The sequence below is a fragment of the Theobroma cacao genome, chromosome 5 (genome assembly GCF_000208745.1).
Source record: "Theobroma cacao cultivar B97-61/B2 chromosome 5, Criollo_cocoa_genome_V2, whole genome shotgun sequence".
Taxonomy (NCBI): domain Eukaryota; kingdom Viridiplantae; phylum Streptophyta; class Magnoliopsida; order Malvales; family Malvaceae; genus Theobroma; species Theobroma cacao.
Window position 1 is genome coordinate 34,789,878 of NC_030854.1, and position 14,329 is coordinate 34,804,206.

The 14,329-nt window shown below is 32.1% G+C and overlaps 2 protein-coding genes across 2 annotated transcripts; both read left to right on the top strand.

Moving 5' to 3' along the window:
- Window positions 2,552-4,397, top strand: LOC18599885 (GDSL esterase/lipase At5g03980). Its single transcript, XM_007030068.2, has 5 exons — window positions 2,552-2,810; window positions 3,226-3,444; window positions 3,562-3,710; window positions 3,803-4,076; window positions 4,180-4,397. Exons 1-5 carry the CDS (start codon window positions 2,552-2,554, stop codon window positions 4,395-4,397), a joined length of 1,119 nt encoding a protein of 372 aa, XP_007030130.2.
- On the top strand, window positions 9,922-11,256 carry LOC108662026 (vinorine synthase-like). The gene has a single exon (XM_018121057.1). It carries the CDS (start codon window positions 9,922-9,924, stop codon window positions 11,254-11,256), a length of 1,335 nt encoding a protein of 444 aa, XP_017976546.1.

Consider the following 14,329-nt stretch of genomic DNA (forward strand, 5'->3'; position numbering starts at 1 on the left):
GTTGAGATATATAACTGAAGGAGGCGCAGGCCGTCATTTCTTCGGTGGCGGGCAATCACAAACGCAGAATCCGGCAACGCACAGGACCGGACACCGTCCACGGTAGCTGCAAGCATCTAGACAGTCATGTTGTTTATTGCATGGGTGTCCCTTTGAAAGGTCAACCAATGCTTCGGCTTCTGTTTTGGCTGCAAGAAGAAAATTAATATAAATCCGCTAGTTATGTTATTTATTTGAGTCGACTAATCTTTACAAGAAAGTGTAGCGAAGAATAAAGGAGAGAGAGGAAGAGAATAACATACCAAAGGCAACAGTGAGCAGAGCTATGAAGCAAGCCAATTTAAGTGAAGTCTTCTCCATTTCTTTGTTGTGGCTACAAACTAATTAGAAGGACCTATCTATTTATAAGGGAAAAAACTTCATGGAGTTTCATGCATGGTGTCTACTATAAAATCAGAACCAAAAAAAAAAAAAATCGATGGGGAAGAAAATTAATACGAAGGTAAATAAATATATATATATCTTTCTCTTCGTACTCTTAGTTGCATGTGATTTACAGCAGGTTTTGACCCTTCTCTGTCTTTTATGTTGGCTCATGCATGGCTTGTTTACCTATAGGCTACCAACCATAAATTACGAGGCTTCAAGTTCCAAAGAGTTTGGAGTTAATGTATATTTTATTTCCTTCCCTTTGTTTTTTTCTTAATATAAAAATAGAAACAATAATTTCCAGCTAGTGTTGTGTTGCATGCGTATTCTCTAGCCACTGTGAATTCAGACTTTTATTTCATTTATCAACAGAGACAATATCACAAAGAATGTTTCCACATCAGTAGGAATTACTTTTGATCTTCCTATATTTTTGTCAACCAGGAAATTTTCATACTTAACCATCCAAAGTTAAAAGTTACTAATGGAGTTTTAGTAGTTTAAGCTATTGAATGTCTAGGTCATTGGCCTAAACTAGAATCTAGAATATCCAGCTACCTACTTTATTTTTTATTCCTAGGACTGGAAACCCACATTTTAAAACCAAAATTAAGTAACCACATATATATTAATTTAAAGACAACAATGAGCTTCATAAAACTTTCATTATATGCCTCATAGGTCTAAAAGTTTTCAAGATTTCGATTATTCCCTTTTCAGAACGACATCAAATAAACAATTTCAAGATACTTTGGTAGTATCCCTATCGATGAATGGAGATTCAAATACTCATATAGTTTATTGATGCACGCATAACAAGTTTTTTGTTTCATTAATTCTTTATTTTATTTTATTATTTTCAAAAATAGATTTTAATTTAATTTTATTTTTTACAAATAATAAGTACAATTATCATTAAGTCAAATAGATATAAACTTTCATTTTTATTTTGGAATACTGAAAAAGATTATTTGGCATAATGTGTAAGTTTGAAAATTCAAATGCTTAACGTAAAGAGTTGCCAATTTTTTTGTTTATATATGATTGGTTATATAATTGAATTTATCTTTCCTAGTAAGAACTTATACTTAACTTAGCTAGGTTCATTAAAACAAATACATTCTAGTTTATGAATTAGATTTAAATTCGGGAGTATGGTTGTATTAGCACTCTCACTATTCATGTTTAAAGAATGATTTTAATTAGTCATATGTTACTCTATTTTCATTGTTGATAAATAAGTCTTAACTTCATATTTAATTTTATTTATCTTAATTATTTTTATTTTTTATTCTACCTTTATTTCTTTTTTTTAAATGTTGACAATTTTTCTTGAATTTTTTGAAGGCAAAAACTAAAAGATTTCCATCACCTCAAGAACATTAAAAAACATAAAATTATTTCGTTGAAGAGATTCCATCAACGGATTAATTATGAAAAAGAATGTTTAGGTCAAATCCTTTTTTCTATTTTTACCCTTTTAGATTTTTTATATTATTATTTTTATAAATAAAAATCCTTTGATATGGAAATATTTTTTGAATTCTCTAGCACTTTTAGTAGAATTTAACAAAAATTTCATCTAGGACTTTTTAAGAAAATTATCACTTACAACTTTCTTAAAATGTCATCATCAAAGAATTTTTTTCCATTTTTTATACCTTTTATTTTTATTTCTTTATTTTATTTTATTCCACCAATAGAGATTCTTGCGTTTTTCTATCTTCAAGATTCAATTTTTTTAACTAGGCCATTAAAAGAATTTTCAAACATAAATTATAATGAATATATTTAATTTTATTCTACAAACATATGGAAACAATATTCTATTGTGAGACTAAATATCTGAAGTTTAGGCTTGACAAGTTTCTATTTTCTCCTAATAAAGATTAAAAGAGAAATGGAAATCCTAATTGGAAGTGGAAACCATTAGTACCATGGTCTATTGCTTACACCGCAAATACTTATCATAAGCAGCCCAAGCCACTTCTGTCTTCCTAGTTCGGCTTGTACAAGGGAAAGTTTTCCCTTATATATATCCCCACATGCATGATGCATGAGGCAGTTCTAAGTCATAGCGCGTAGCCAGAATTTCCTTCAAGCTTATTGTTTCTCTGTGGGAATGGATACCTCACTTCGTTCTCAAGCTCTCGTCCTTGTCTTCCTCGTTCTTGTTCTTCTTTCACCTTCTTGCTACGCTGGTATTCTTAAGACTTGCCAGTTCGATGCCATATATCAGCTGGGGGATTCCATATCGGACACTGGAAACTTGATCAGAGAGGACCCTTTATCTCCGTTTGGTAGGCTTCCCTACGGTCAAAACTTCTTCAGGGATGCAACGGGGAGATGCTCCAATGGCTTACTCATGATAGATTTTCTAGGTAATTTGGTGCTTTCTTTTTCCTTTTTGGGTCTCATTAGATACAGAAAACAATTCGTTCCTGTGAATAAAAATTATTCAAGATAACGTTAAATTAATAAAATCAAGTTACTTTCATGAAATTCAATATGTTCTTTAGTAGTTCTAATTGTGCCAGTCTTTGATTGGTTGAGCGTGAGATTCTTCTATTCCTTGGTTGAGTTACTTTAGTAGCATAATTAAAGAGTTTTATGTTTTGAAAAAGTCACCGGAAAGCTCATGATATTAGTCTTAAGGTGCAGGCTAATGACCTTAATTATGGTTCTTTCTAGATGTGTCCACCTTTCCAGAACTAATAAGCACATTATGTTCAACATAAAACCAAAACTAGGACTTCTTGTTTATCTAATAAACGTAACTGCGTTGTACTTTGACAGCTCTCTCTGCTGGAATCCCCTTTCTTGAACCCTACTTAAATAGCGATGCACTATTAACTCGTGGTCATGGGGTGAACTTCGCGGTTGCTGGCTCTACTGCTTTACCCGTGGAAATTCTAGCTGAGAATAATGTTCTAGCCCCAGTTACCAACACTTCTCTTAGTAGGCAGCTTGACTGGATGTTTTCCTATTTCAATGGCATATGCCGCGATCAGGAAGGTTAGCACTTCTTCCTAAATAATTTGCCAATAATTGTTCTAATCAACATTTACATGTATTAGTTCATTAATTATATACCGTAACTAACAATGACACATATTATGTTTTGTTTGATAGATTGTTTCAAGGAACTTAAAACATCTCTTTTCATGGTTGGAGAAATTGGAGGAAATGATTATAATTACGCTTTGTTCCAAGGTAAAACCTTTGAGGAAGTTAGATCCATGATGCCTAAGGTTGTTCAAGCCATAAAAGATGCGGTCACAGTAAGTTTCTTTAAAGAAAATAACCATCATCTAGTTTCTCATCTTAACAATTTGTTATAATTACTTTAATACTGACCAGCTTTTTATTACAGAGAGTCGTTGGTTATGGTGCTACTCGAGTGATTGTTCCTGGAAACTTTCCCATAGGTTGTTTACCAATCTACCTCACGGGATTCCAATCCAATCATTCCGCTGCTTATGACGGGTTTCATTGCCTAAAGGGCTTGAACAAGTTGGCAATCCATCACAATAACCTTCTCAAACGAGCCATCAAAGAGTTGAGGAAAGATCTCCCTAACGCGATCATAGTATACGGTGACTATTACAATGCATTCCTACAGCTTTTGCGCAAAGCTGAACTACTCGGTAAATTTCTTTTACATCATAAATATACTTGAGAAATTAATATGGCTTATACTGGAATCAATTGTTCTGATTTGCATGTACTTTTGTTACCAAATATGAACAGGTTTTGACACCAAATCGACCCAGAAAGCTTGTTGTGGGATTGGAGGTGATTACGACTATACCCTTACCAGAATGTGTGGAGCTCCCGGCGTGCCAGTGTGTTCAGATCCTGATCAATATGTGAGCTGGGATGGAGTTCATTTGACACAAAAGGCTTACAAGTTCATGGCAGGATGGCTCATTCGTTACATCTATCCGGAACTTCAATGCCGTGCTTGACTTGGTTTTGTTAATTTTGTTAGTTAGTATATGTAGCACATATTCAACAAAATTTCCAAATTTCAAGTGAGATAATAGATGGGTCTGAATTGGACTTGTTCCAAATTACCGTATCTCATATACATAGTTAAATTGTTATTTCTTTTCTTTTCTTTTTCTTTTTTTTTTAAATATGTACTTTTTTTGAAAATCTAAAAAATATCTACCATTCATTAATCAGTAGTAGTAATTAAAAAAATGGTGTTGGATTGAACCATAAAGTTATCATCAATTTACTTTAATTGTCAGACAGTTAACTAAGTTTATAAAACAAACACAAACCCGTATTAGTTATCCATCCGTATATGATACCGTGGAGGCTTTTCCTTTGAAGCAATAATTCAAAAGCTTTTGCTAATATGTCTTTAGAGAAGCCAACAGTTTTTCAGATGCTTTAGCAACATTGGGGATGGAGAGACAGGACATGTTCTCGACTGTATGATAGGGGAGGAAGTTGCATTCTTAATCTCATATGAATTAGTGTTTCAGTTCATATGTTCTGGTTGTATTGAGAAGGTGAGAGGTCCTAGTAAGGAGTCCATGTTGCTGTCAGTGTCTTGTATTTTTGTTGGTTATCTTATGTGTATGGAAGGGCAATGATTAAGAAAATGCTATGTTTAGATTAATTTTGTTGGTTTTGTGTTTTTTTTTCCTCAACCAAATAGGATTTATATTATATCATTGAAGAACTATACAGTGAGCCTAGTCATAAGCTGTGGGCAAACAGCTGCTTACATGAAAGATATCAAAATTACCGACAAAACATGCAGTTAACAGAAAAACAAGGAAAAACAGGTTTCACTGTACCGCCATTGACATAAAAGAAAAACAGAACAATATATGAAACTAAGCACATTGAGAGAAAACAAAAATCCACACCACATTTACCACCAAGCCGAGAAGTGTGATGATCTATCGACTCCATACCTTGCAAGAGAGTCAGCAAACGCGTTACCCTCCCAATACTCGTGTTGTAACGAAACCATGACAAGGGAGATACATAGCACGTCAATTTCATTGAATATATGCCTCTTGTCCCATGGTTTTTGGTCAACTTTTTCAATCCAAGTGAGTGCTATCTTTGAGTCCGATTCAATAATTATGGGAGATCCAACATATGAGGTGGTTGAAAAACATCTCAAGGCATGAAGAATGGTCATAAGTTCTGCATAATTTGAATCTTGGATGCCAAGAGGATCAAAGCAAACCGCTACCATAAAGCCCTATGAATCGCGGAGGACTTCTCCGTATCCTGTTGAGCCTAGTTTGCCTTTAGCCGAGCCATCAATATTAAATTTGTTGGTTTTGTTGTCTGTTGGGATTCTTAGGGACCCTGTAGTTTGCTGGGTTTTTTTCGGCAAAGTATTGTCCAGAGGTTCAAATTCATTTTGCCCCCAGGTGCTGCATAAAGACATCAAACATTCTATTTGTTGGATAAAACACTTAGACACCTTTAATTTTTAACCATAATTATACACAGATTTATTAGTTTTTAAAATGAACACATCCTCTCAAAATTTTAAACTACATTAATGTCTACACATGAAATGTCTAAATTTTTTTTTTCTTTTTTCACTCTTTCCTTTTCTTTCAAGTCGGGGACATTGACCAACCACTCTGCGGTTGGAGATTCAGTTGGACTCCCAAAAGAGCACCAGATCAGTGCTCCCCTGGTCGGGAGAGCACCAGATCGTGTTCCCCAAGCCAAGGGAGCATCGAGTGCTGCCTAGGCTTAGGAGCACTAGATTTGGTGCTCCCGTGGCCTAGGGAACACTTGGCTCCCTTAGCTTGGAGAGCACCAACACCAGCCATGGGAGCACCAACTCGATGCTCCTCTGCCCTGGGGAGCACTCAACTCCCTTGCCTTGAGGAGCACTGCCGAGTGCTCCTCAGGCTACAGGAGCGTGGTCAAAAAGTGGCCGATCGACAATGACAGTGTCGCCGGTCAACCGTTTGAGAGAAAAAAATAAGAAAGAAATGATTTTTTTAATAAAAAAATTTAAAAATAAAAATTATAAATTAAATATTATGTAATTTTTAAAATTAATAAATGATAAAACTATCTAAAATATATTGCCACATTAACAAATTAACGGAAATATCAACGAAATCTTAACAGTTGGACTTATATGTTTAATGAAAAGTAATTTTTAAAACGGACGATTTATTTTTCGTACTAATTAACTTATGTGAAATTTTCTAAATATTTAAAAAGTGTCGGTTATTAGTCAATGGCCCTTTAATGAATTACAACCTTTCAAAAAAAAAAAAATTTCTGCAAGCTTAATTCGTGTGGTATGAATGAATCCTTATATATTTTGCTCCTATGCTTTAAAAGTACAGAAGAATAACACCCTCTGAAGCCAACTTCCGTCCACTCTCTCCGATTGGTTGTTGATAAATACCGACACCACCTTCCAAAGTTCATTTGTTGTTGTAGAATGCAAGCACGTTCTGTAATGGGTGATGATTTGCAAATGAGAAATGGTAGGTGGCTTTTGTTCAAACCTGGTGGAAGCAACATGCAACATGCCACATCTGTCCTTTCTTCTCTTGTTTTCATCAATATCTCTCAAACGATGTTAACTTACGTTCTTCTTCTTATTTGGCTCAAAAACATAACCATTGGCTTCAAACTCCAATATGTTTTGCCTTCCGTTAGTAAGACTGACTTGTACTTGCTCAATGACTTAGGGCAAAGAGCCGTAGATGGCAAAGACCTTGCTTTTGGGAGTATTAGAAAGGTAAATATTTTGAAATATCTTTTACTGCAAGTGGAGCTAGAATAGTGTGAGTTAAAATTGTATCAAATAGATAATATAATGGTAAGCTAAGTATCTATCACATAGAGAATCAATCTAAATTTTAATTAAATTCTAATTCGGTAAAAAGCAAATCAAACATGCCTGAGATTACAATATCTCTCACAGTTCATTTAAATCTTAACTTTATTTCTTAATGGGTTAAATTGCTAACCTAGAGTCTTCAATTATTTATAAAGGTCTCTCGACTCATCTTATAAAAATATCTATTTCAACCAAAACACTATATTCTTATATGAATTGAAATTAAAATAGATTCATTAAGTTCAAACTCTAATTCTAGCTTACATATGGCATATAAGTATATCCTAATCTTGTACATAAATCAATTAATATGATCATATGCTGTTCCAATTTTAATCTACTCTAAACTCCCTTTCCCAAGTTTGTTTAGGTTCTTAAATCAATTTAATTGGTGGCAAGCAATTCAAAGCATTGAGAACAAATTGGAATAAATAATTCAATTCTATTGCAAATAAGTAAAAAGGAAATTAAAAATTTAGATTACATGTGAGTTTAATTGCAATACTAAAAAAATGATTTAGTTCACAATATTTAATAAAAACTTCATCCAAAGAAATTTATCTATTAATTTAAGTAAAAAAAAAATACAATAGTAGAGAGAGAAAACTAATAGTTAAAGCTATGTGATCTTGATTCTCTTTTAAATTCTCTTACTTTCTTGCTTTGTTTTGAGCTTTTTTTCTCCAAGAAAATTGTTTGCTGTCTCTTCCTAGGAACCTTTGAAAAAGGCCCCTTAAATAGCCTGCAAAAGCCCTAAGTTTCAAAATCCCATAAGATGTTTATTTTTGAAAAATTCATTGAGAGTTGAGGCCTTCAAAGGTTTTGTGTTGCAATCTGGCCTAAAAGTCTTTTTAGTGCCACAGTGTTAGCTTCTTGATGATTTTTCTCTGTGATCCTTTTAGAACTGGACAAAGTGGTAAACATAAAGTTTGTATCCCTTTCTCTTAGCTTTCTAAGGGTCTAAGAATTACCTCATTTGGAGTTTTGTAGAGAGAGAGTTATGGTCAAAATACCGTAATATATTCAAAAAATTCTGCACTTAATCATCCTTGCTCGATTTACTTTCATAAAGTTTTATGCACTTGCACACCTTCAAAACAAGGACTAAATCAGTAATTGATCAAATTAAGACTTTTAACATAAATATGAACTACAATTACTAAAATTAAAATATTCGAACATGTATTTAACTTAATAAAAAAACATAAAACTTACTTAAAAATACAAGGACTTAGCTATTTTAATAATTAAAATGTGACAAAATAAATGTATATCATAGAGTTATCAAATAGATATGATTACGTTTTTCAATAATAAAGAAACTATTTCACTTTATGTATATAGACAAGTAGTCAATAACTTTACTTCATCTATAGTCTTGATCTAGAACATAAATCTCATTTTAATCATGAAAATATTTCGCCCTCTCACTTTTTTCCATTATATAAGAGTCTGTTCTTGCAATCCATAAATAACTAAAGTAGAGAGGTAGAGGACTTCAGGAAGCCATTATATGGAAACAAGCATAGGAAAGAGAGAACCCATGACCGAAAATGAGATTAAGCCATTTCTTGGAAACGGCTTTGAATGTAAGCAGAGATTCAATTGGTAGTCGTTCGAAAATTTCAATTACTAGATTGTCATTGTTCAAAACCTTCTCAACAGAAGTCTAGTGGTTCTTAGAGCTCGTTTCTTGGTCCTCTGCGGAGCGAAATGTGCTTTCAGGACAATGAACATTTTGAACAGGAAGAAAGGGGCAGCAGCACTTAAAGTACATTTAAATTAGCATTAACTACTAATTTTATCCACTTAACCTTCAATATTTGTAACAATGACTATGCGACTCAAATTAGTATATCTTGGCCTAAATTAAATAAATTCTTTTTTGAACTCTCATCACATGTAATATGAAAAATGACAACAAAGATGGACATGGATCATTAATGTAATAAGTTTTCTATTAGTCAAAAAAACTGCTTAATTAATTTATGGACATGCTACCATGGAGAGAGATGACTATTAATTTATCACATTGAAGACGGAATATGCTGCTGAATTATAAGACAATAGCCAAACCCCACAAACTAATTACTTTAAAACTGAAATCTTGCTATGGCTGCGAGGAATTTGTTTCCTTTTTTCTTTTATTTATTAATTTGCTTCTTTTGGTACATTGCAAGAATTTGGTTTTTAATAATATTGGTAGATACTAAAAGAGATAATGAAAGGTAGTGCATTTTTGCCAAGGAAACATGTATATATTTTTAATTCAAAATTTAATATAAAAAATATATACTATTATATATAAATAATTAAGATGATAACTTAAACCAATTAATGCAGGCAAAGCTTTGCAAGCCTGGAATGGAATAAACCATAAGAATAACCGTAATCATACTTGATACGCTTTGGATTGTCCTTTTTTAAGGAAATAAATAAAAGAACCATGTGAAGTAGTAGAGCAATAAATTAGTCGCCACATTTCGTTATATGTATCTATTTGATATGCTTTGGATTTTTCTTGTTAAAGTAATAGGCCATGGATCTTGTTCAACCATTTTGAAAGGCTATATAAACTTCATTTTGGGTTGCCTAATTATATGCAGTACAAGGTTGAAGCAAAGGGATTTATTACAGCGATGGAAGTCCAAATTATCTCGAGAGAGACCATCAAACCTTTTTCGCCAACTCCAGACCACCTGAGAACCCATAAGCTTAGTCTTTTAGATCAGCTAGCCCCTCCTGTTTACCTCCCCATAATTCTCTTTTACTCGGCTACAGACGAAAATGATCCTAGAAATTATAATATTTCTGATTACCTCAAAAAGTCCCTTTCCAAAGCCTTAACCCACTTTTATCCATTTGCTGGTAGGATCAAGGATGACTTAACCGTGGATTGTAATGATGGTGGTGCCACTTTTGTTGAAGCTCAGGTGGCCTGTGACATGTCGTTTGTGCTAGAAGAGCCAGAGATTGAAGTACAACAGCTATTACCGTGTGCTCCATTCGAGCATTCACCTCAAACCCAATCAAGTACTGATCAGGTAATACCGCTTGCTGTCCAGGTCAATTATTTTGCTTGTGGCGGTATGGCCATTGGTGTTTGTATTAGTCACGTTATAGCTGATGCATCAGCTGCAGCCCACTTTCTAAAAGGCTGGGCTGCACTTGCTCGTGGAGCTGATAACATTGAAGGTGTGATTTATGATTCTAGCTCTCTCTTCCCTGCACGAGATTTATCAATATTTCGGAAGTACATAGGAAGGGTTGTGGACGAGAATAATAAAGTGGAATCACCTGAAGATAAGGTTGTTACAAAGCGACTTTTGTTTAATGGCTCTAAAATTACTGCTCTAAGAAATGAAATGGGCGATGGACTGAACTTGTATCGTCCAACCCGTGTTGAGGCTGTGACTGCGGTTGTTTGGGAAGCCCTTATAAATGCAACGGCTGAAAATGAGGGAAGTGGGACTTCGCCAATACTTGCGGTATCTAATGCTATGAATTTCAGAAAGAGAATGAATCCCCCACTCCCACAGCAATGCATCGGTAATGTTAGCTTCTCTAAATTGGTAAGTTCACTGAACGTGAAGATAAAAAATCGTAGCAATCTGGCAAAAATAATTCATGAGTCTATAAAAGAGACGGATGATGAATATATAAGGAAGACGTTCACAAGTGGTGAATGCCTTAATTTAATGGAGAAACTATGCGAGAAATTTGAAAAGAATTCAAAGCTAGGGATGTTCATGTTCAGTAGTTGGTGTAGATTTCCATTTTATGAAGTTGATTTTGGATGGGGAAAGCCCATATGGTTCGAATGTACTTTGAGGGCTAACAGAGTTGGCTTTTTTGTGGATACAAGTGATGGCGAAGGAATAGAAGCATGGATAACATTGAGGAAAGAAGAAATGGCCAAACTTGAAAAAGAACCTGGCATCCTTGCTTATGCTACTTTCAAACCAAGCATATGAAGAAATTGTTCACTTCTCCTCATTTAGGAAATAAATGCTACAATAACGTCCTTTCTCTTAAAGTTGCATCAATACTTTAAGCTGGTCCTTGCATGTTTGAGAAGTCAGATAATGTTTGCCTGCTACAATAATTGTGTTCCTTAACTACAATGTTACACTCATTTGTAATAAATTTATCTGTTTCCAGGATGTGTTTTCAATTTGTTTATTTCTTTTTTTTTATTTGATGCAGCAAAAATGTAAATGAAGCGTGATATATTCCCTGTTTATCAAAAAAATATAAAATCTCTTTGTAAGATCTAATAATTGAAGACCTTCTCTCTTTTGATTTTCTTCATAATTTGCTTCTTTTGATACATTGCAAGAATTTGGTAATTTTTAGTAATATCGGTAGATTCTAAGAGAGATAATGAAAGGTAGTGCATATCTACAAAGTATCTTTGGTTGGGATAAGAAAAAAAAATATTTTAAATTCAAAATTGAAGTATAAAAAATATATACGATATATTATATATTAAGGATTTATATTTGATATACTGATAGTGTATAATTTCTTTATAGTCACCAAAATATACATCATTAATGAGGTAAAATTAAAGCTGAAATTTAAAGTTAAATATTAAAAAGTTTCTTTAAAAATACACATAAGATAAAACTAAATATTAATAATTTTTTTTATCTCTCTCCAACTCAATCATTTTCTCTTCTTTTTCTTCTTCCATTAAGAGCAAATTTGAGAAACTTATTGTGTAACTTTAATAGTGAAAAAGCTTAGGAAAGTCTTAGCTCGAGTTAATGGACGTGGGTTATGAAAGTCTGGGATTCTGGTTTTCATTTGGGACTTTGATTGTCAATGTTTTTGCTGCTGGTGTAATGGCAGCACTCTCCACAGTGAAAAGGCTGGTAAGATTTTATTGAATGGATTCGAATTTTTCTACGCAAGAATCACAAGGCAGCAAGACATATATACTGTTCAATGACAGTAAAAGGCAACAACCGAAGGTAAATCATAGGAAATATAAATGGGAATCGCATAAGTTAAACTCAATAGCATACAAAGAAAATTATATTTACGCTTGCAACAAAACTTGCCTGTCAATTCAATTGCCCAAAAGTCCTTTGAACAAGATTTAATGCTAAACTTTAGTTGGGGAAAGTAACAAACAAGTAAATTCTTCAAAATTTTGTTAATGTATCAAAAATAAATCCTGATAAAATAAGAATCAATTTTTTATCACATTGTAACCCTAAACTCAATGAAAAAATCACTTAAAAATATCTGTAATATATATAAAAGTAAGATAACTGATTGGGTCAATTGGTTGACACTTGTCATTCTCAATTGAATTAGTTTTTTTTGCACACCTTATGTCATCAAAATTAAGTTGGTTTTTTACATTTGAAGGGTTTTTTTTATTATTTATTTTAATAAAAAACACGTGAAAATAATAATTTTTAACTTTTAATGCTTAGAGGATAAATTGATTTAATATTCATCAATTGCAATTTAATATTTTTTTTCTATATCCTCTTATTCTACATGAATTTGAATCCACAGTATTTATACATCTCTTTTATATATGAATGTTTAAATTTCAATAAATATCCATCCAATTCATTGAACAAAATAAAAAAATTAAAAAAGTCTACCCATTTCTCAATATACATAGCACACATTAATCATTGAATAAATAAATCAACTGAATTTGACAACTTTAATCATTCATTTTATATATAAAAAACAGATACTACTAGAAATTAGTAACTATTTTATATTGATAAGATCTTTATATTATATTGTTGCCTTATATTTTATAACTTTTTATCTTAATCTGTCAATAGTATAGGTTATATATTCTTTCATTTCTTAATATTTTATTATATATCTAACAATTTTTGATAGAATTATTGTCTTCTTTGAATAAGTATTGTTTTATAATCATATATGTAAGTACTAGTTTTCAGTAATTGTAATCATAGTAAATAACTATCTTCAATTAATACTAGTTTATTTTTTCCTCTACTAGTAAGAACCATACATTCGTGCAGTTTAATAATACAATATAGCACAACAACAGAAACCAAAGAAATGGAAACAAATGTATATGGCAAAAGGAAGAGCAAAAAATCACTATAGTTAGATATATCTAATAGTTATGTAACAGTTTATATTCTTTTAACATTTAGCTAAGTACGAGCCCTGCATCTAGAAAGTTGATATACATCATCAAACAAAAATAAAAACCTCCAAATTACAAATGTTATTCATTTTGTTTGAACAATATATTATTAATGGAAAAAAATTATTGGATGTTTAACAAGATTGGTACCTTCTTTGGTTAAGTATTGTTTTAAAACCATATATTTAGAATTGAAACAAAGCAAATAACTATATTTAATTAATACCAATTTATCTTTTTCTTTATTAGCAAAAACCATACATTCATGTAGTTGACTAATACAATATAACTTTCCCTACAACTCTTTTGAATGTACCAAATTGAAATCCACTTTAATATAATCTATATTTCTTGTGATCTTTTTCGTAGCTAAGACACCATCCTAATATCACTAAAACCAACAAGTAAAAATTTTCTTGAAATCTTTAGCTCTTGAAGTTACAGAAATTTTTTTTTTTTGCAAGGCTGAAGTTACACAATTTTACTAAACTTGCTCCTAATAGAAGAAGAAAAAAAGGAGAAGAAGATGATGGAGTTGGAGAGAGATAAAAAAAGTGAACAAGAAAACATTAGGAAGGAGTTGGAGAGAGAAAAAATTATTGTTTAGGTATTTTTAATAAAAATTATTAATATTTAGTTTTAGTTTTTATGCATTTTTAAAGAAACTTTTAATATTTAGTTTCAAATTTTTTAAAAAAATTAATTTTACTTCATTAACTAGTTGATACATTTTGATGGCCGACTGTATGTACTGTATAAAAGCTATACACTATCAGCTCATCAAATATAAATCTTTAAAAAATAAAAATTTATTTAAATTTTAATGAATAATTTAGGAGCGTTTTCAAATGTTATATCTTAAAACAAATAATAAAAGTGTGGCTGAAGAGCTT